General features: G+C 40.7%; 1 protein-coding gene across 3 annotated transcripts; it reads right to left on the bottom strand.

Annotated features, from left to right (window-relative positions):
- Positions 1–12464: 12464 nt before the first annotated feature.
- On the bottom strand, positions 12465–20453 carry Npy5r (neuropeptide Y receptor Y5). 3 transcript variants are annotated; one of them, XM_087587494.1, is made up of 3 exons: positions 20176–20337; positions 19584–19706; positions 12465–14646 (listed from the first exon to the last, which is right to left on the bottom strand). In XM_087587494.1, the coding sequence occupies exon 3, from the start codon at positions 14635–14637 to the stop codon at positions 13300–13302; it is 1338 nt and encodes a 445-aa protein (XP_087443620.1). In that variant the 5' UTR covers positions 14638–14646; positions 19584–19706; positions 20176–20337; the 3' UTR covers positions 12465–13299.
- Between the last annotated feature and the right edge of the window lie 3221 nt (positions 20454–23674).

The raw sequence follows: 23674 nt of genomic DNA, 5'->3' as shown, positions 1-23674 counted from the left end.
CTCCCTTACTATCCCTCTTGCCTTCTCTTATTTTCCTTCAATTCTTTTAATACAATTTCTATTATCTCCCTTCCCACCCCCCAGCACAAAGCCTCTTCTTTTTATATTACTAAGTAACCATTAAATTTTAATATTTGAAAATATTTACATGAGGACTGGAGAGATGGCCCAGCACTTGGGAGTATTGACTGACTGCTCTTCCAGAGGTCGAGAGTTCAATTCCCAACAACCCCATGGTGGCTCCAACCATCTGTAATGGGATCTGATGCCCTCTTCTAGTGTATCTGAAGACAGTGACAGTGAACGGTGTACTCATATACATAAAATAAATAAATAAATCTTAAAGGGAAAGAAAAGGAAACACTGACATGAAATATATATGAATAAATAAATATATGCTTATACATATGTATACATATTCAGAAACATGTACCCATATGTGTTGTGTGTGTGTGTGTATGTGTGTGTGTGTGTGTGTGTCTACATACTGTAGCCAAAGTTCCTTTTACATTCATGACTTAGTTTTGTTGTGACTGGAACTAGACACTGGAGCCTGGTGGTGTTACTAGTAGGTACACAACTGAAAGCAACAATTGCCTCACAAACTGGATTTGTGAGTTTAACAATGAAGAGGGAGTCACGGAGCCCCTCCTCCATTCACACCGGGTGTTTAATAGGCCCATTCTCATGCAGATGCGGTACCAGCTTCCAGGTTTCTGTGGGTTCCAGACTTCAAAGATTGCATCTTGTATCTCTCCCTATATCCTTGCTTTTGTGTTCTTTTTGTCCCTTCTTCTGCAGTGGTGACAGTGTCTTAGAGAGGACTGATATTAAGGCCTTGTTTGGGGCTGATCGATCAGTCAACATTCATTCTCAGGACCTTACCTGGATAGGATATGCTCACCTTAAATTTCCAGACAGGATCTCTTCCTGAACCTGGAGTTCACCAATTTGCCACAGCTAACTGTCCAGCAAGCCCTGTGGCATCCACCAGTCTCTGCCTCCCAGTACTAGGATTACACAAATGTGCCACCATGCTTTTTGTGTGAGTCCTGGGGATCCAGACTCAGATCCTCATTCTTGGGATGAAAAACATATTTTTTCCTACTGAACATCTCCCGAGACCCCATGAATATAACAAATTCATGCAACCCAATGATAGGAGGAAATAAAGCATAGCTAAAAACCTGGCAGACAATCTGAATAGTGTTGAAGACAATATATCATTGAATGATATATTGATATATATTGATATATTGATTTATATTGATATGTGCTGATGTTCAATGATTATGTGCAAAATGCTCAACACCATTGACAACCAATGCATGCAAATCCAAACTGAACAGGAAACCACATCATGCTAGCAGCCTAACCATCCATCACCAGGTGATGAGAGAAGTAGTGTGTGGTATATCGAGCAGTAGAATAATAACTGGAAATAAAACTGACAATGGGAAAACTGAATGAATGTTGCCACACTGGTGAGCCTTGAACATGGGACACCCTCCAATGAAACCAATTGCAAAAGACTCCAATTATAGGGAAGAGGAAAGTAAGATCATGAATGAATGAATCCAGGACTTTTGTGTTGGGTAAAAGTTCTAGCATTTAAGAGATGTTAGTTGCATAATTTGTCAACTACACTAAAACCCACTAAATTATATATACTCAAAAAGATGAACCTAGTGCTACACCATGTGTGTCTCCAAAGAGCTGTTATTAAAATGACTCTGAACCAGGCTTGTAGAGTAAGGGTGAGGTGCGTTTGCTGAAAATGATAAAAATCCTTCTTCTGAGGCACCCCAGACCTTTCTGTAACAATCCAAAACCTATAAAGTGAGAATGTCAGCTTCTTACATTGGTCACCCAAAATTCTTCATTCCATGAGCTGTGTGAAGGATGTCTCTTTCTGTTATCCCACACTATTTCACAGTCCGGTGTGCCCAGTGAACATATCTGTATCATTAATAACCTACGTGGAGATACTAAAAGTGAGAGAAGCATCACAAGGTCACCCAGCCACATCTTTTGTGTTACCTCACTGTTCCTCTCTCTGACGCTCCACTCTTTCTTTCAGTTAAGTCATAAATTGCTACAGCTTTTAAAAATGCTTGGAAATTTAATTGAAAATTGACTACATATTAGTATCCAAAATGATCCATCTCACTGAATATAAAACAAGAAAAAAGTATGTATGTGTATCTGTGTGTGTGTATGTGTGTGTAAGAGAGAGAGAGAGAGAGAGAGGAATGTGTAATAAAGACAGAGAAAGTAGACAATATGGAACTTGAGAATTAAAAGAAGAATCTGAATTCAGAATTTCCTTGCTCCTACCCTGACAGAACAATGCCATGATCTGAACAAGTCACTTCTATCAGAGACTAGGTTCAAATGAGAACTATCTTTCCATTATGGTGTTCTAGGAAGAAAAAAAAATCAAATCTCTTTTTATCAGAATCCCATTCTTCTTAAAAAAATATCAAGATGAAAGGAGGAGTCATCTGTCCCAGTTTTACTCTGGATGAAAAATAAAATTTAAAGAAAAGATGTAGAAAAAAGTGATACATAAAAACTGCATTGTAAGAAATTGGACAAAACAGGCTAATTGGGAAAGAGGACTCCAAGTGGTGAGTGTGGAAAGCCCAAGCCAGCAGTCCTGAGAATAAGTGGGCAGTGGAAGCTTTTGTCCCCTCTACTTTCAACCATAAGTTTCCATGTACTCTTCATTCAGGGCTATGTAGCTATGCATAATAAAGATGTCTGTTGAGGTTTAATATGCTAATTTATGAATGTTTATCTGAAATGACTGAACAACATCTCAACAACTCTGGAGGAACATTGCCATGGTTTGAATAAGAATTGTGGGGTTGGGGATTTAGCTCAGTGCTAGAGCGCTTGACTAGCAAGCGCAAGGCCCTGGGTTCGGTCCCAAGCTCCAAAAAAAAAAGAAAAAAAAAAAGAAAAAAAAAGAATTGCCCTATAGGTTTATGTATTTGAACACTTACACAAGGTGTTTGTCACCAAGCCTGGTGATCCCGAGCTAGTGACACTGGCTGGGGGTGGGGGGTGGGGGTCGCTATGAGGATGTGCAGCTGGAGGAAAATTGTTACTGAACGTGGCTTTAAGAATGTATAATCCATTCTCAGTTCCATGTTTTGCTGCTGACATTCGCCTATGTATTTGCTGTATTCTGACCGTGTCTCTCAGGAGAGATCTACATCCGGTTCCTGTCAGCCTGCACTTCTTTGCTTCATCCATCTTATCTAGTTTGGTATGTATATGTATGTATAGGCTGTATATGTATGGGCCACATGTGGGGCAGGCTCTGAATGGGAGTTCCGTCAGCCTCTGTTCTAAACTTTGCCTCCCTATTCCCTGCCAAAGGTATTCTTGTTCCTCTTTTAAAGAAGGAGTGAATCATCCTCATTTTGATCATCCTTCTTGAGTTTCATGTGTTCTGTGCATCTAAGGTACCCCATTGAAGGCTTTAGAGAGGACTGAAAGAGATTGAAGGGGGTTGAGACCCCATATGAACAACAATGCCAAGCAACCAGAGCTTCCAGGTACTAAGCCACTACCCAAAGACTACATGGACTGACCCTGGACTCCACTGCATATGTGGCAATGAATAGCCTAGAAAGGGCACCAGTGGAAGGGGAAGCCCTTGGTCCTGCCAAGACTGAGCACCTCGTGAGCGTGATTGTTGGAGGGAGGGTGGTAATGGGGGAAGGATGGAGAGGGGAACACCTATAGAGAAGGGGAGGGGGAAGGGTTGGGGGATGTTGGCTTGGACAGGGAATAACAATTGAAATGGAAATAAGAAATATCCAATTTAATAAAGATGGAGGAAAAAAATGTATAACCCTTCCTCAATCTTTCTGCATTACAACTTTAGTCGTAGACGTGATCTCTTGACTTCCTGCCCTGGCCGCCTCCTGCTACCCTCCCACTGCCATTGTGAACTCATATTTTGAAACCATAAACCTATATAAACTCTGTAAGTCTTGTTGGTCACGGATTTTTTGTCACAGTGACAGAAAGGTAATGTAAGTGTTATATTAAAGTGACTAGTACCAATACTCACTGCCACTTTGAATGGATTTTATTATGGTATTTACATTTATGCATGACATTGAATTTTCTTCACATAAATTGTAATAACATCACAAGTTTACAAATAAGAATACTCTTTGATGGTAGGTGTACTTTAACCTAGAGTTTTAGAGTCTAGTAAATGCGTATGAAGTCAAATATTTGTACAAGCCTGCCTCCACAAACCAAGTTTTGAGACATTCTAATCTTGTGTTTCATAAATTCAAATCCTACAAAAATGTTTTTGCATTTTAATTCTCACAGCTAAATACATTGAAAGTTTAGGCTTTTTTTTATAGAACATTAATATGAAAGCTTTGTTATAAATTTAAGTAGTAAATTACCGAGCAGCAAAATGGTCCAGTTATTTACTTGATTTATTAGGATTTTATTAGGAACTGCTAAGATGGTGCAGCAGGTGACGATGCTTGCCACCAAGCCTGGTTATCTGTATTCAATCCCTGGAACCCACGCGGTAGAAGGAGAGAACTGACTTCCATAAATTGTCCTCTGATCTCCACGTATGTGCTTCTGCACATAATGCACACACACTTATAAATGAGTAAATAAATGTGCAAATAAACTTAAAAACAGTGTTTTATTAAATGGAGAGATATCCTAGCATGATACACAAAATGTTAATTAAATAATTAATCTAATTAATGTTGAATAATACAACTTTGTATTCCATCATCTACTATAATTATTCTCTTCATTCATTTGTGATTAGCCAATGTTCTTTCGTTTTTATTATTTTTTAGCTACGTGTGTGTGTGTGTGTGTGTGTGTGTGTGTGTGTGTGTGTGTATAAGAATATGTGATATGTGTTTGTGTGCCTTCACGGTCTACAAAAGAGTATGGTATTACCTGAAGCTGGATTACAGGTGACTGACATGGGTACTAGAAATTAAACCTGGGTCTTCTGGAAGAGCAATATGATTTCTTGACTTAATAAGCCATCTCTGCAGTCTTAGGAACATAAGGTGACCCACACTACTCCACATGTACAGTGGTGAGAAGTATCATTGTGGGTTATGGTGTTCTTCTAAGGGTTTTACTAATGGCATTGTTGATTTGCTAACACATTTGTGGGGAATGTATAAACTACATGACCTTTGCCAAAATGTGCCCATGTGAACTCACAAAACTGTTCTCTTGAAAGAAGAGAGGAAAAAAGGACAAATATCATTTAATAAACACTTAAACAGAACCTATTGCATTTCTTAAAAACTATTTTAAAGGCTTTAAAACACTTCTATAACTACCTAAAAAAAAAAAAAAACTGGCTATGGTGGTTTGAATATGATTGGCCTATAGGGAGTGGCACTGCTAAGAGGTGTGGCCTTGTTAAGGAAATGTGTCACTGTGCAGGTGAGCTTGGAGACCCTCCTCCTAGATTCCAGAAAGCTAGCCTTCTCCTGTCTGCCTTTGGATGAAGATGTAGAACTCTCAGCTCCTCCAGCCCCACATCTGCTTGGACGCTGCCATGATACTGGACTGAACCTCTGATCCTGTAAGCCAGCCCCAGTTAAATGTTGTTATTTATAAGAGTTGCCTGGTGTCTGTTCACACCAGACAAACCCTAAGACATTGCCGACAAACTAATATGTAATTTCATAGCAATCAGCACTGTTCTTGAATACATGTATGCAAACAAAACAATTTTCTTGTCACATGCCTTCAGTTTTAAGCTAAAGAAGGGACTGAGCAAATTGCATTTATATATTTAGAAATATGTGTATGGAACACCCATAAAGAAGGGGAGGGGGAGGGGCTAGGGGGATGTTGGCCCGTAAACCGGGAAAGGGAATAACACTCGAAATGTAAATAAGAAATACTCAAGTTAATAAAAAAAAAAGAAATATGTGTATGAGTGTCGGGGTGGGCTGGGTAAGTGTATGTGCATGCACATGTGTGTATGCACATGTGGGTAAAATAATTAAAAGGAAGCCATGAATTTGAGAAAGAGCAAGAGAAAAATACATAAACAGCTGGAGAGGAAGGGAGATAATACAATTATAAAATATTATTTTAAAACTTTTTTTAAAGATTTATTTATTTTGGTATGTGGGCACACTGTCACTGTCTTCAAACACACCAGAAGAAGACATCAGATCTCATTAAAGATGGTTGTGAGCCACCATGTGCTTGCTGGGAATTGAACTCAGGACCTCTGGAAGAGCAGTCAGTGCTCTTAACCACTCCAGCCCATTTTAAAACTTTTTAACAGAAAGAGTTAGTATATTTTTCTTAATACATATAGCCTTGAGGCTTGGGAATATAATCTGTATACCTACTGCTTAGTTATCCTAACCAATCATGTTAGTGTATAGTTTCTTTGTGGACTAAAAATGTTTGATTTGGGCCTCTGAGATGACTCAGCAGGTACAGGTACCAGCCTGCCTTCAAGCTTGTCAATCTGAGTTCAAAATATAATTTAAAAAAATATAATCCACGGTCAGCAGTGACAACCATGACAGGGATAAAAGAGCCCTTTGCATTTTGCTGTATGAATCACTAGCTCAATGCTTTCTGTGTTAGGTTTAGGTTCTAGGGCTTTTTGATAAAGGAAGCTAGAGATCATGTATGTCACAATCTTACTGAAGAGAATGAATGGCCTGAGGTCTGCTCGCACATGCTGCTCTGTTTGCACCTCTGCCACTGTGTGGATGACAATGATGACCCTTCCCAGATGCAGCAGCCCCTTCAGAGACACAGACGCCATTTACAACCTTTGTCATGTGACATTCAGCTACGTAAGCCCCTTTGAAGTTGTGATGCCTAAGATGAAATACTACTGTTAATCTGTCTAACAACCTTCTCTCAAGGATTGGGGGTTTAAGTGTAAGAAGTGAACCTAAATTAGCACCTCAGAAAAAGCCTGAGGAAACTAGGAGATTTGAAATTGTGTGATAGATCTCATGTAACTCATGTGGGGTAGGGCTGTCCCATATGCCACAGAACATACATAGAGGTCTGAGGACAACTTGTAGGAGATGGTCCTCTCCATCTACTATGGGGATTCCAAGGACTCAACTCAGGCAAGTTTGAAGGCAGGCAGCTACTGGGTCATTTCACAGCCTCAAGCCAAACATTTTCAGTACACAAAGAAACTATACAGTAAAGTATGACTGGTGGCGATAAATATGTTGTAGGTATTCAGATATTTATAAGCTTTGGAGCTATGTGTATTATAAAAAATATGCTAACTTTCTGTTAAAGGTTATATAGATATATTGTATTACTGTAGTGCTGTCTAGAATGTATTCTATATCAAAAGTTATTAATATTTCTGCAGCAAAATGTATAAAATACCTTTTAAGTTGGTTAAGACCTTAAGTTAGATCAAGCTAGTAATGACAGATAAGACAGAGGCCTGTGTTTAAGGCAGAATACTAGAAACAAGAGGAATTTTCATGTATAAAAACACCAGGGCACTTGGAATATCTTGACAACCTTTTCTTACTGTTCTCAGAAACACTTCTGTAGATCTTTGAGTGTCAGAGTATGGTCACTCTAGTTTCTGAAAATTTTTATTTCCTAAAACACTCCATTCAGGAGAAGCTACGGAACACTGGCCTTTTAGCTCTCTTGAGAAGGTATCCAGTTTGTCCTGGACTCTGCTGTAGCTTTAGCCCGACTCATGCACCAAAGGCCTGAAGAGCAAGATGAGCAGTCAAAGTGTTCCAGATGACCTGGATTGCCTCACCCTTGACCTCAGACTCCCTCGCCTGATCTCCTAAGACATAGGAATATCTAAAGCTCCAGGAGAGAATCTCGTTCCTTGAAATCCCTTCTGTCAGTTTGGATTCCACCACATAAAGGAATCCTGAACTCTGTTGCTGTTGTGAATAATATTGTCCTCTGGCTGTAGTTTACAAATCCAAGAAGCAAAGGACAAACAAACCAAAAACAACCAAAACCAAATGGTCTGGGTACAACAGGAAGGGGCTCTTGTAGGAAATATTTGAGGTCCCTCAACAAAGGCAACTAAGGTAGCATCCAGAGTCACCATGTCTTTAGAGTTGACCACTGCCTGACAAGCCACAAAGTGATGCTGTCATCCATTCACCTGTCTTTCCTTATAGAGTTGTGGCACCAGCTAACCAAATAATAGATTAAAGAAAAGTAACTGTTATCCATGTACCTGACCTAATAAATGTAAGACAACTAGTGGAATTGGCATATCGGGTGTTTAGACTGCCCAGATTATCCTTACATCTAGAATGAGCCACAGATTGGACATAAATTCTATCTCTGGTCATAACTGTGAACATCTCTACTTGTGGTTTTAAGTACTTGAAAGATTGTCACTGAGTGGGCTCCTTACCTCATTTCCCTTCACAATGATCTCTTCCTGTTTTGTTTTGCTTTGCTTTGCTTTGCTTTGCTTTGCTTTGCTTTGCTTTGCTTTGCTTTGTAGAGTGTCTATTCCTCATTTCCCCGCTAGAGTCACCCTCACCTTTCTCAGTGCTGTTGTTGTTGCTCTTGCCTTTTGGTTGGTCAGTTGGTTTTGAGCTCTCTGGAACCTTCACTTGTGAATTTTCATCTACATCTCCTCAATCTCCCACCACGGGTTTTCCTTTTCAGATCTTAGTCTGTATGGTTCTATGCTCACATCATTACTAACAATGACTAAAAATGCTGTTAAGGGGTACATTGTGCCTCAGAATATAACCTTATTTGGAAATGTAGGCATTTTAATTAAAAATAGCTAATAGACTTACCTAGTTAAAATTCTCCTGGAGTGGCAGCCCACTATGGATACTGTCCTTAGAAGAATGACATTTGAAAACATGTGATAAAAAGAACAGAAATTGGAACTATTTATATGTGAATGGCACCAGGGATTGCCAGCTCTCCATGATAGATAGGAAGGAGTCTAACCTGCAAGTGTAACCCTACAGGCACACTGGGTTCAGACTTCTAACTTGTTAACCTGTGAGTCAATATATTTCTGTGATTCTATGTCACCCCACTTATACTTTGTCATAGCAGCCTTACAAAATAATGCATTTTTCTACGCACTGTATTATTTTTATGTGATTTTTTTTTTGCACATTATTCCTTAAAACTTTTATACTTCTCGTCATTGGCTTTCTCCTTCTCAGGAGGAAAAGCCAAATGAGCACAAATTCTCTGCGTCTCTGCCTATTCTTCTTAGATAGACGTCATTAAGATTGGTATTCATGATTTTAGAAAACTTACGAACATTAAGTCTTCTGTGGAGCCCTGCTTTGTGAGTAAGTTCTTGTTCAGTCAAATCTCCATTGTTCACAGGATGATTACATAATGGCTATTTGATTATGCAGTTATATCCCAAGCTCTCAGGAGAGGCCTGGCAACACTATATATTTTAGTCTAGCCTCTGTGGCTATCATGGATAATTCCAAACTGGGATATAGTTATAAAAAATGTACTGCTTATAGTTATAAGCACAATATGAAAGTGCTGACATCTGGTGAAGGACTTCATGCTGCTGCTCCATGTGGTGGAATGCGTCGTGTGGCAAGCGATCACGTGAAACTAAGAGAAGGGGTCGTGTGGCAAGCGATCACGTGAAACTAAGAGAAGGGGTCATGTGGCAAGCGATCACGTGAAACTAAGAGAAGGGGTCATGTGGCAAGCGATCACGTGAAACTAAGAGAAGGGGTCGTGTGGCAAGCGATCACGTGAAACTAAGAGAAGGGGTCATGTGGCAAGCGATCACGTGAAACTAAGAGAAGGGGTCGTGTGGCAAGCGATCACGTGAAACTAAGAGAGCTGAACCAAGGCAGTCAAACTCCCTTGTATGACAACTCATTTGGAGTAAGTAACTGTTGCGGGGGAGGGTGTGCACTGGTGTTTGAATGCTGATTTCTGTACCCCAGAGATCTAGTTGCAGTCCACATTTTGGTATCGTCATTATTATGAAGCATTTCCCAATCTTGTATTTTGTAAAACATCATTCTCTATCATCTTCTGATTGGTCAGTAAAGAGCTAATCAGCCTATAGCTGGGCAGGAGAGGATGAGGTGGGGCTCCTCTGCCCTGAGAAAGGCAGAGGGTCTCAGAAAGGACTTGGGTATCACCATGAAGATACCGAGGAAGGAGGAAGCAGGGCAAGAACAAGATGGTAGGTATTGGGAAGTAGGCCAGGTCAGTGTAGTTAGAATAGCTGAGTATCTGCCCAGTTATAGTTCCAGAGTCTATCAATAAATAAAAAGGTCTCAGTGTTATTTATTCAAAAGCAAGGTGGATATGTAAAAACCCCATCCTTTTACAACTAACCCAGAAATAAGGAAGCGTCTCCAACATGTTCAACCTCTTAATGTGCCTCGTCTTAGTACAGTGGCCATTAGGTTTCCTCATGAGTTGGAGAGGACGCGTTGAAACCACACAGCAGGTATTCAGTAGGCATGCACTTACTACAATAACCTTAGCATGGAGTTCTTTATGACTTGGTCATCACTTGCTCTTTGCACTGTCCTCAGCTGTTATTCTCTTCCATGAAGCATGTCATGGCCCGCTGTGCTGTGTAAGAGACAGCAGAGGGAAATCTAAATAACCACAAAAACTCAATTGAGCCCACTTCCTAGATTAAATATTTTTAAATGACTGTGTAAGTGTAATGAGGTTGACTGCTTGTAATTTCATCTCCGTCTATTCCTCCCAGCCTTGGTTTTGGGTGGATGCTATTGATCAAGTCCCAGATCAATGCTATTGATGCCAGGTCCCAGGAGAGAACCAAAACACAATAATGTAATCACCCATTGAGCAATGGAGAAAAGACTAAAGGAAGATAGGTGAACTCACTAACAGGGCTTCACAGAAGAAATTGTAGCTCAGAATAACTTTCTAAAGCCACAAGTCCCAGCCTCACAGCTTCTAACCAACAATCCATTGCTGCTTCTTACCTTCCAATTACTATGCATATTTTATCCTAGTTAGGAAAGGTAAATAGTTTACCAGCCTCCTATTCATTTATCCATAAACATCTATAAATCCTGAGGTGCTTAGCCATCGCTGTATGTATGTATGTATGTATATTATATATATATATATATATATATATATATATATATATTTGCTGTTGGATTATGGAAGGGAATGGGTATGTGTCTGTGGATTTATTTTTGTCTTTTACTGGTGTTGCTTCTATTTCACCTAACAGCAATCCTTGAACTTGGCTGCCCTGGAGAAAATGAGAATGCTTGCTGCTTTAAATGAGCTCATTGTCTTGCCAAGACTCTTCCTTGTCCACAGTGAGACATCAGTATGAGCCAAACACTGCAAGATGGTTTTCCCAACAAAAGCCTAGCTTCCAAACATAAACCTGGTTGCCCCAACTACAGCTGTACTGTAAGCTACACGTAGTACAGAGAAGAAGGAAGGTACACAAGAGACATCTAACTAGGAAAAACAATTAAGCAAAAGCCCTTAGTATTAAAAATCAGGAGGGAAAGAAAAGTCAAATCAAAGCTAGATTTCTTCCCTTTTCAGTAGTGAAATAAACATGGAATAGGGGAGATTCATGTAAATCCAGATGGGTTGCAGGGAAACTAAAAGCCAGTGGGCATATGGCTATGGTCATATTTGAAAATGTACAAGGGGAGAAGAGAGAAGAATGTTCATGTGCAGACAGGAGTCAGATACTGAAGGGTGAATAGCAGAGATGCTGGTAATATGCGTCCTTTAAGACCCACATGAGAATTCCGTTGGTTCTCATGAATCTCAGGGATAGTTGTAAAGTATCCTAGACTTGACCGAAGGTGATGCATCTGACTCTTGGAACAATATGGCTAAGTGTGGATGAGACTCAATACTAAAGTTCTACTCCGGCTGACTCTAAGGCTCTGACTTCACTAAGGGACTAGTCACTATATAGCTGAAAAGAGGCTGGTGTGGCCTCAGCTGAAACCCATCAGGGATCACCTTGGGACCAAGTACCATTTTCCACACCAGAGGAAAGCACGGCAATTTCTTCTGTGCATCCACCTCTTCAAGGAGTGAAAAACTGCAGAAAGAAACCCCTTGTAAAGAGTTTGGGTTTTTAATTAAGAAAGCATAAGAATTGCCTGTTGCTTGCAGGAGTCTTTCAGGTAGGGGGCTGTTTGTTTTATTGTTTTTCCTTGTGGTTAGCGGGAATCAATACAGGAAAGTACTTAAGTCAGTTATAATACAGAAGACATCAATACTATTTTGTGCATCTGGTTTATATATGCCAATCATCAATTGTTTCTATAGGAGAACTTAGCCCTGGATAAGAGCTGGGTACAGGGACCGAGGATTTGCTAGCAAGCATAAGGCCTTCAGTTCCATCTCCAGTTCTGCAAATAAAACCAAAGAACCGAAAGAACCAACTGAAATGAAGAAAAACATCAAACAGATTCGTTTGCTTTCACTTTAGTGAGACAACACGATACCTAATATACATACGACATAGGTACAACATAAATCAGCTATCTACTTTTACTTTATATTAACAAACAACTAGCTATCCATACCATCTACAGACTTTTAAAAATGATCTTAGAAGTTATTTAATAATTGGAAATACAGACACCATTTAGACTTCACATTTTGGAACATCAACGATGCATATAAAAACAGCCTTTATTTGACAGTGTTTAATGTGATATAAATCTAAACAAAATCTGAAACCTTTTCATATTTGAAAAATTAAATATTAGTAGTAGGACAGCCGGGTTAAACTGACAATTTTACCAATCTTCACTAATAGGAGCAGATCTTTCTCCTACAAAATTATAATCATCTTTTATGCATACATCTGTAATAGAGTTCTGACTTTTGAATATTTTTGTACTTTTACAAAAAAATGTTAAGAAGCCTGTGAAATAGAAATGAAGATACCCAGATAATAGAAATTCCTTAAATCTGTAGTTAAATGCTCTTTGGGACAACTTGTCACTTCATACATTTTTTGTACAACGTAACAATTTGGATAGCTATATCTTTTACACTAAACCACAGAGTATCACTCAACTTATTACCAATGACATAAAATGGAAAATAATGTAAACTACTTCAACACATGAAATTGTATTAGATGGACATTGACTCTGCACAACTGATTGAATTAACCATATTATAACATGAAGATGATCTTACGTAGATTACGAACTGGCATTCAGATCCAGAATACTTCTGTATAAATTATGTGTCAATTACCACGTTTCTTCTCTCTTTGGTGCACAGAGAGAATCATGACATGTGTAGGCAGTGGATAAGGGCTCTCAAGTCTGCTTTGATACCATTATTAAGGAAACCATATAGGATCGGATTTAGACAACAGGACATCATGCCTAACAAGTGACAGATGCAGTATACCAGCTTGAAATGCCTATTGGAAATCAAGTTATCATTGAAGTCAGTCACCACGTGGAAGACGTGGAGTGGCATCCAGCTAACGGCGAACACGAGTATCAGTATGGTCAGTCTGTAGAAAACACTTCGAGATCTCTTTTTTATTCTAGTGATGGAACGCTTGACTCTCATCTCATGAGCATCTGAGCTTTCTTCAGGTTTCACCTCAAAGCAGATTGGGACCCCTGGAATGACCTTACTGGATGGCGACAGCTGGCTACGGACGGAGGCTGGATTTTCTGGAACGGCTAGGTGCTTCCCCTGGGAAGGTCCTGCTGGGGCGGGTAAGACACAGGCCGTCTTCTTGCTGTACCTCCTTCTGTGCTTTCTGATGAATGAGTAGCTCCACTTTTGAGTGCTGGGGGTTTTTGCCTGGTTCCTGCTCTTTTTGGATGGCTGTAGGGTTAAGTTGATCATCTCATTTTCTTCGAGTCTGTTTTCTTTGTGGGACAATCCACAGCTTATGCTTCGGCAGACGCTGGTATGACTTACCGTTAAACATACTAGAGGCAGGATATACTGCACTAGCAATAAAGAGATTGTGAAAGCAATTCTGTATGAATCAGAGGGCCATGACTCAACACAGAGATATTTGCTACTCAGCAGTGCTGAGCCAAAGGTCTCCTTAAGTTCCACAAGACTGTGAAACACTGGGAGGGGAGAACAGATGGCAAAGCCCAGTGTCCAGACAGTAGCTATCAGGAAGTAGCCATGGTTTGCCGTTAAATTGTTAGAAATAGGGTGCTTTATCATATGATACCTGACAATGGCAATTGATATTAAAATCAGAGTTGAAACCAGAACTGACACACATTGAAGGAACGGCATGATATGGCACATGGCTTTGCCAAACATCCACTGATCCAACAAGACAGAGGTCAGGGTGAAAGGGGAGCAAAACAGGACGACCAAGATGTCGGAGAAGGCCAGGTTGCCTATGAGAAAGTTCACTGTAGTCTTCTGATTGCGCTTTTTCATAACAGCCATTAAAATAAGTAGATTGCCCATAAAGCCAAGAAGACTTACGAATGTATAGAGCCCAATCAGAAAGTATTGTAAATCGTCTACGCTGCCTCTGTAGTCCTCCCAGGCAGGGAAGGCTGCATTCCGAGCAGCAGCTGTATTGTTCTCTGTGACAAATGTCTTGTTAAAATGCTCCTCAAGCTTAAACTCCATACTAGAATCCTGGTGGAAGAAGAGGACGTCCATTAGCAGCTTGAAGAACGATCGCACGGTACTATAACTCTAACGTTCTCAGAACAAAACTAAAGTCTAGAACCTGTCCCCATCCCCTTATAAACCTCTAAGATCATAAAGGGCCAGTGGTTTGGTTCTAAGTTTGGCATGAATTCAGCAATAATAATTACAGGAAACCTAGTCTATCACCAGTTTCACACTGGTAGTTTTGTTTTCCAATGTTAGTTCAGAAATAATATAAGGAATGGAAAAGAAAAAATGCACTGGAAAACTCCAAGATATATAATGTATAATAGCCTAATGCTATTATTCTCTAGTCAACATACCTAAAGTATGATATTAGCCTATAACCTTACCTTTTAAAATTCTTCTCTTTATTATAAAGATCAAACCTTAGAGTCAGAGCCTTGCATCCTTGTTTTTTTTCCTACTCTGAGTCTCAGGGAATATTGTAAAGAAGGGGCAGAAAGAACATAAGAGCCAGAGTGAGTCGGGGAAGTGGTGTGGTGTGCTGATGTCAGAGCATGATATGGATGTTGCTCTCTTGAGAGCTTAGCAGTTACAATTATCTGCACGAATTCTGTACAAGAATGGCCTGCCCACATCACACTGAAGAAGGAGCAGAGGTTTGTAGAGCACCAACACTGTCTTGGGACTTAGAAGCAGTTAATGGTTGATGGGAGATGCAGAGCTATTTTTTTCAAGTGTAGCCATTGGTAATAATGCCCTTTCTCCTGTAAACAAATCTTCTCTAATGCCTTTGAAAAATCACTGAGGCACACACCCACACACACACATGCACACAGGCACGTGCACACATTGTAAGAAACTCTAATAGGAGTAACTGAGAAAAAAAAGAAGAGAGAAGGGGAAAGGTATTGGGGTAACAGGATCAAAATTTATTATGTATATCTGTGAAAATATAATGAAACTTATTGTCATGAATAATGACCATATAATATTAAAAAACATCTGTAAAGTCACCCATCCTAAACTGTCCCCTGCCTGATAAGTTGGATATGATCTCTTTAGAACTCCTGTGACAGAGGCATTACTAATGTTGCAGTCTGCTTCATGTAACCGTTATCAAGCCTCCAGTTTACTGTATTTGCTTCTAAGCAATGGGAGAGGCAAAGTGCCCTTACTCTCCCCACCACTTACCACAGCACATGGTACAGTAGCTGTATCACTGAACGTCACAATTTTATGGGTAGATTAAAAAGTTCAAACAAAAATCTAGTGATCAAAATGTGATCTAGTCCATGCAGTGTTCAAATGTAAGCTCCCGTATATACAGCATGAGCCAGAACCTAGGTGCATACAAAATTCAATCATTAAAGACTCGAAAACTTGACTTCCAGTTTTCAAACAATTTCCTAGTGAAAAGTCAATACAGCAATAATTAATTAACTCTGGTAAGTATATACTGTTATAGAACTCTAGATAGATAGATAGATAGATAGATAGATAGATAGATAGATAGACAGACAGATAGATGATAGATGAGATAGATGATTTATATATAGATTATAATATATTGATAGATATGTGATAGATGATTAATTGATGATAGACAATGATGAAAAGAAATAGGTGGTAGACAAATGATACATTGATAGATGATTGATTGATAATAGAAAATTGATAGGTGATAGAGCAGTAGATGCTAGACAGATGATCAATATACTCATACACATAATTAAGAAATACTTTTACTATACATCAACATATATTTACCTACTTATTTCTGCACCCATAATTGAATATTTCTAAAATACTAGTAAACAATGTTCTCTTCAATTTCTGAGGTTCCTGATACAAAATGTTTCCAAACTAGGAAAGCTTTTTTTTTACGGATAATCATTTTAAACTAAGACTAACTTTGTAGCCCAGCAATATTCATAGTTACTATAGTTTGAGGAAAGTTGGAGTTTTTTTCCTACAGACTTCCGTCACTGACTCCACACTACTGAGACAACTTCCTGAAGCTAACGCATCCTCCAAAGATAAATTAAATCGAAAGCTCCAGACTTCATTCATTTGTCTCTAGACCCTAACCCAATTTCCATTGTTTCTGACTCAAGAAAAAGAAGCCAGCTGGTCTGAAGTGACTCCCATAGTCCCTGAATCACCCCCGTCATCATATGACTAGACAATACCCTTCAGCATCAGGGTAAGTCAGTGTGCTTTGACTTCTGCTTCATTCCACTTCCTGAGTTCTGATGAGTGCTGGACTCTGCGTGCCTTGTTTATGATCCCATTTATACTTGGGATGTGTGCACGACCTGTTTGAAAAGATGCCCCTGCTTGGCTGTCCACTCACTTTTTTGAATCAACCCTTTTCTCTTAAACTTGTGTGGTAGGTCAGTAGTCACTAATTGAATTTTTTTTCCTGTGACCAAAGCAAGGATAAGCCACAAATTGGACAGAGACATCTACAATGGGTTTGTGCTTTCTTGCTATATAACATTCAGAATAAAATTGCTGTCAATTTTTTAGAGAATAAAGAAATGCAGTGAGGTTTCTTTTTCTGCCATAAAAACCTGTGGTTTTGAAGGGCTAAGGCTATAGTTCATTGGTAGAGTGATTGCTTCTCTAGCTTGTGAGAGGGATTGGGTTCAGGATCCAGCACGAACACACACAAATGACTTTACATGTATATTGTCTAGGGTCAAATGTCATATCATCTGCACAGCAAGAAGTCCCATCTCTTGATTAGTTTAGATTAGATTATTAGATTAGATTAGATTAAGGATAAAGGTATTCATTATTATGATAGTGAGAAGTTTAATAAAGCATGTCAGATATATTAGATGCTACATAAATATTTGCTACTAATCATTTTAGAATGGCAGCTTAGTGTTCCCACATTTAAAATAACAGAAACGAATGGCTCTGGGGATTCTCAGGATACTGTATGACTATGCATGTGTATATCTATGTGCATATGTATATATACGTCCACTGAGGTCAGGGGTTTTCTATAGCCTGGAGTGAGATATCTATATAGGCAATGATGATAGTTTAGCACATCAGCTCCTTAAATGCAACATATTCATTGGTAAAGGCATATAACCGGCAGGAAACTAAAGTTGCCTAACTAAAAAGAACATTTTTAGTTAGGTGAAGATGTATACCAGACTGCACAGTGTTACTAGAACCTGTCTATTTTAGATGTGTAAGAATTAGTGTTGAACTTATTAAATAGCAAAAAGCTACTCACTTCTTGGCAGATCAAAGGAATAATGTCTGAAGGATTCATTGGATAGTGACGAAAATAGATGATAGTGCTTCTTTTATAAGTTGTTAAGAAAGTAGAAGCCATAGGTTATTTAAAATGGAGACCATTTTAATGAACATCTGTGTAAGAAGAGTTACTCCTTGCCGTTAAGCAAGTGTTTACTGAGCACCTAATATGCTCGGTGTGCTGTTGTGAGTGCGAAGATGGCCTCATCGGCTGCCCGTCACTCGTACACATCCACGCACATGACAGCTAAGGTACTGTGAACACGAGGTACCTTCTGCAGATCTCAGCTCCCTCGAAGACTGCTCACCACCAAATTATAGATACTTCAACGTGTGTGGGAGGACACATTAATTGGTTTCTTTAAAACTGCCTCCTTCCAGTGAGAGGACAGTTTAACCACTAAGCAGTTTTGCCCAGTAAGATATACGCCAACTGTTTTCCACTTGAAATTGTGAAGTAGAGGAGCTGCTTGGAGTCAAAATAAAGGGATAAGCAAAGGATCAAAAGTTGGCCCTGCTTACACTTACTCTGTTTCCTCTCTGTGAAACAAGCAAACACGTGCGTCACAGGAACCTCAGTGATCCCTGCTTCCAACAATGCGATAACCAGCTCCTCACAATACAGTCTCACGCAGCTTAAATACTTTACAGATGATGAAAGCAATGCCACAAGAGAGTTTTAATTCGGCCTAGATTACTTTAGAAGATGGGAAAGATGAGGTGCTTTAGCAATTACATGAAGAAATATTTATTGTTGCAGAAGAATGAATGTTGTAAGCCACGTGAGTTCTTCCATTTCTACCCAGCTCTAAGCCCTGTTCTCTTTCATACCTGGCGGCCTTTCTCCCCCACACAAGTGCCACCTGGAATGCTGAAGTTCAATCCCCCAAGTAATGCAGTGTGTGTGTGTGTGTGTGTGTGTGTGTGTGTGTGTGTGTGTGTGTGTGGTGTGTGTGTGTGTGTGTGGTGTGTGTGTGTGTGTGTGTGTGTGTGTGTGTGTGTGTGGTGGGGATCATTAAACTGGAAACTTTACACAAGTAATATCGTTGTGAGGATTTATTTTAACTTTCTTATAAATTGGCCTGTGTAGCGCCAAGACAAGTGAAGTCTGGGTAAACTTGAAGGGTTTTGAGAACGGAGATGGGTAAGTTCTTTAAAGTAATAGCGGAGAAACAACAGTAAACCAAAGACTAGAGAGAGACTGGTCTATGCACTTAAATAAGGTTTAACTCTTAGGATACTTCCCTGCTTAATAAAAATACGTATTATTCTTCTTGCAGAAAGATGCCAATCACACAGACGAATCAAATATATGTAGTTCCCCTCTGGAGAGAAAACATCAACTGCCTGTTTGCTGAGGCTTTGCAGCAATGGCATGATTCCATGACTCCACATATTGTGTTGTTCTGCAAGGCAAAATTCTGCAAAAGACTGCGCTGGACAAATAAACGCCGTCCTCTTCAGCTAATGGGCATGCAAGTACCCACCACCCTTCTCCTTATTCTAGACTCTTAACAACACAGTGTCTCTCTCCTTGAAACCTCTGGAATTTGAAATGCATCCAGTCTTGGGCTGCTGTCACACATTGTGGCAAACCACCTTTTTCTTTTTCTTCTTCTTTTGGCTTCCATCTAACAACATGTACTTTAAGTAGCAAAACTACAGGTCTGTAAACTTACAGATAAGAATCTCTTTCTTCCCCCTTGGAACTCAGGTGTGTGGATGGCTATTTCCTACTGGCAGTTGACTTCCAAGCCACCTTGCAAACCCAAGGGCACAGCTGTCTCCCGGTGTATGGCCAGCTGTGGGACAGGAAGGCAGCTGAATCCCTGCATCCTGGTCATCGCCAGAACCCGGCTAGGGCTGACACCCAGCGTGGGCATCCCGTGGGCTGTAGTTCCCCTACCTTAGATGCCCACCGAGCTGTACCCCGGGTTCCCCTAAGCCAAAGCCAGGACTGTGCTTCATCCATCCCTCCTTCCCATTCTCGGGACCCTCCCGGGAGAATCCGATAGGATCTGGCAAGAGACTGCACCACCGTGAGTTTGGCATCAGAGGGACCTGCCGGGCAAGGAAGGATTCTTGCTGCAACCGTTTCCCCTGCTTTCCCTTCCCGCCGCCTGAAACTGCGGTTTCTCCACCTCCATCCCCTTTCCCAACCAGGCTGCCTCCCGGTCCACCATCTACCCACTTGAAAACCCCAAGATGCTCCAGAACCCAGGAAAGGGACGTGGGCTTCGCGTAGGGGCAGGCGAGGCCTGGAGTGGGTACCTCGGGATGCCCCGGCCGCTGCGGGTGCCTGGACTCCGGGGTACGTGGCTGAGCGCGGTCGCTTCTGCTCCAGATGGAAGCGGTGGCGGCAGGAGCAGGACCTGGAGGCGGTGGTGGGAAGGAGGGGCTCCGGAGCCGCCAGGGTTTTAGAAGCACCTCGGGAACACGTGACAGTCCCTGAGACCCCGGACACCCGGCTCAAGATCGCCTGTTCCCGGCCCCCATAGTCCAATCTAGTTACACCCGGGTGCCTGTGTGTCTGATTGGAGGCCCCAGGCAGCCCCTCTTGGGCTTCAGGATGTATCCCCGCTACCCTGTGCTCTAGTTCTAGGAGTTAACTTAGGGGTCCCACGGATGTTTGTCCGTCCTTTCCTCAGCCCCATCCATAGTGACTTGTCTGGAGTAGGCGTTTTTTGCTGATAGCTTTGTGAGAAAAACCTTCAAGGCCCATGTTTTCTTTGTGAGAGGGGGGAAATGACACAAACTCTCAAACAGAACACCGTCTTCTTGTCTTTTGGACATGAAGCCTAGGCAAGAAGTTGACCTAAACCTGCAGGGAACACGCTGTAATGCAGCGTGCAAAATAGACAATAGGATCAACTCCTACTCCAAGGGGTAGTAGTGTGGGTGTGAGCAAGGGACATGGAGCTGAGGGAGCTGGGGAGTGAGAGCGAAATGGAATCAGCCCTTCTCCATAACAAAACCGCGTGAGTGTGTGTGTGTGTGTGTGTGTGTGTGGGGGTGTTTTCTCATCTTTTAAAAACATAAAGACATCCTAAAGGAATGAACAAATAGAAACAAATAAAGCCCTGTCCTGTTGCACCAAAGCTTGGCTTTCATTTTTAAGGCTGACAGATCTGTATCCTTTTGTGCAAGCTTGTCCTAGTATTTGGCCAGTGTTCAGTTGACCTCCCATATCAACAGTGTATTCCCTGTACCAGGACAGTCCACAGCACTGCCTGCTATAGGCAGGACTGAGACTGAAGGCACTGTGTCAACTGAAGATGATTTGTGTCCTTTGAGAATAATGCGCCATGCTAATCTAACCGCCGGGGCAGCACTTGCTGTGTCTGAGAGGTTAGAAGAGATTTGCCCGTTTCTGCTAATTTAACAGTCATTACTCGAGGGAACTGAAGTGCGCGCCATTTACTCAGCCCAAGTAATCCAAGAACTTCAAAAAAGGCTTCAAGAAAAAATGATCTGATCCTTCTGGGCTTCATGTCAGAAACATGATATTTGTCCCAATAGCGGAACACAGCAGGTACCGGAGCAGGGCCCTGCGATCCTGCCCGTGAGGGAAGAGTAACTTTTAGCAAACAAAGGCTTAGCAAATAAGGGCTTTGTCCTAGGCTTTCTCACCACTGCCTATTGCGCAGTTCACACACTACATGTTGCCCGGTGGACATCTATCCTCCAATCCCTTGTCGTCTGACACACACCCTCCAAACGCACAGTGATTTTTCAAACAGTGTCTTAGAGGCATCCTTGGTGGATGTCTTGCAAGAAAAATAGCAGACTGTGCTACATGCTCTTGTCTAGCCCATGTCAAAAATACATTTTTTCCTTGTCCACACGTTTGCCATTAGCATATTGAAAAGAAAGGTTCATGTGGTACTGAGACGATTCTGAACTTGCCTGTTTTCACTTTCAGGATATCCATAAACACAAAGCCCCAAAAAGAAAAGGTCAGTAGCAAAGTCCTTGCTGGGTAAGCATGACAACCGGAGGTTAGAGCCTCAGCAGCCATGTTAAAGCCGAGCATGCTAATGCACCCGTAAGAACACAGGGTCCTGGGCACTCACTGACCAGTAGGCAAAGCTGAAACAGTGGGCTTCACAGCCAATGAGAGATCCTGTCTCAAAAACTAAACTGGAGTTGTATTCAACTTCTGGTGTCTACACACATATGTACAGGTATGCATGCACATGCATATACCTTACACAACACACACACACACACACACACACACACACACACACACGAGTGCACATTCACACACACTCTCAAAGAAAGCAATAATCAAGATTTTTTCTAAAAAAAAATCTATTGTACAATGTTAAGACTATGTGGAAGAGCCAAATTATTAAGGATTGTTTGGAAGAGTATGTAGAGTTGAAAATTTCAGACATGTGATGTATAAAAAGGCAAGCATAAATGTGAGCTTTTATCTCCAGGCCCCAAAGGGACTGGAGACTAATCATCATTACTTTTGTAATACATAATAGAGTAAATTTGTTTCTGTTTTATTGAGTGCCTTTCAGGCAGAGGAAGTAGAGCCTCTGGGGGCAGAATCAGCAAAGTCCACTTCTGCTGTAGGCATTTTTTATAAATGCGCACCTGGGAAATTAAGTTGGGTTTTTATGCACGTTACAAAATGAGACTGGCTAATTCCCAGTTTCCGAGATTCGTTATCAGCTATAAAAGAAAGCTTATCTGAAGAGAGAAGAGAGTTATGAATCACTTGGGACTTGTAAGGCAACCGTGGCTAGGGTAACATTTTTGCTGAGGAACACGTCTGCGGCTTCTGTGAGGTTACCACTCCAATTTAATAATAGTTTCCATTTGTGGAGGATGCTTACTGAAAGTCTTTGACATACTCTTTCCTGATGCATGGTTCTGATACATTAGGTTCAGGAGTTGTGGGGTAAGCAAGCTAGGAAAATATTGTTATTTTACTATAGGTAAGCTGTGCTTCCTCTAACATTTTATTATACCGATTAAGCACTTCTATGGTAAATGATGGTACATTTAAGTCCTAAATACTTAAAAGATATGGTGAGGGCAAATTCTCTTATGTCATGAAATGTTTTACAATGCTTTAGGCTGGGGTGACACCTGTGGAATAGTAAATGCTAACCTATCACTTTATATTCCGGGTTTAAAATGAGGCTCGGGCATGCTATTGTGAAGCAATGCAGTTGTTTCTATGGGAAATGTCTTAAAAATATCAGGCTGCAGTAGTGTATCTAGTCATTTTTGTCAAACAACTTGGTGATGTTCCTCAGTGCCTAAAGAGGCTCACCACAAATATTTCATTGACTCCTAATAAGTACTGTTCTTTTTTTTTTTTTTTTTTTGGTTCTTTTTTTTCGGAGTTGGGGACCGAACCCAGGACCTTGCGCTTCCTAGGTAAGCGCTCTACCACTGAGCTAAATCCCCAGCCCAAGTACTGTTCTTAAGCAACACTTAAAGGCATTAAATGCGTCTGTGACTCATTTCCAGATAGACTGTACAACTCATCTTGTCAAGTTAATTTTCCACTTTAAAACTGCATATACATATATGTGATTCATATAGTTATAGTTATATAATCATATAGCATGTATATTTACAGATAGATGCTTATAATACTTGAATTGTAGCCACATTTTCCTTAATTTATTAATTCACTTTACACCCCCATCTCAGATCTCAGCCCTTCTCCCTCTTCTCCTTCCAGTCTCCACACCCTTCTCCTTCCCTTCTCCTCTGAGAAGGGAACCCACCCTCCCGTAGGTAC

The sequence above is a fragment of the Rattus norvegicus genome, chromosome 16 (genome assembly GCF_021556685.1).
Source record: "Rattus norvegicus strain SHRSP/BbbUtx chromosome 16, alternate assembly SHRSP_T2T, whole genome shotgun sequence".
Taxonomy (NCBI): domain Eukaryota; kingdom Metazoa; phylum Chordata; class Mammalia; order Rodentia; family Muridae; genus Rattus; species Rattus norvegicus.
Note: the sequence above shows the minus strand (reverse complement) of the source record. Positions and strands in the feature narration are given on the sequence as shown.

Bases quoted from the DNA above. Each gene is read 5' to 3' on its own strand.
- Npy5r (XM_087587495.1), bottom strand. From the start codon at position 14,637: ATGGAGTTTAAGCTTGAGGAGCATTTTAACAAGACATTTGTCACAGAG.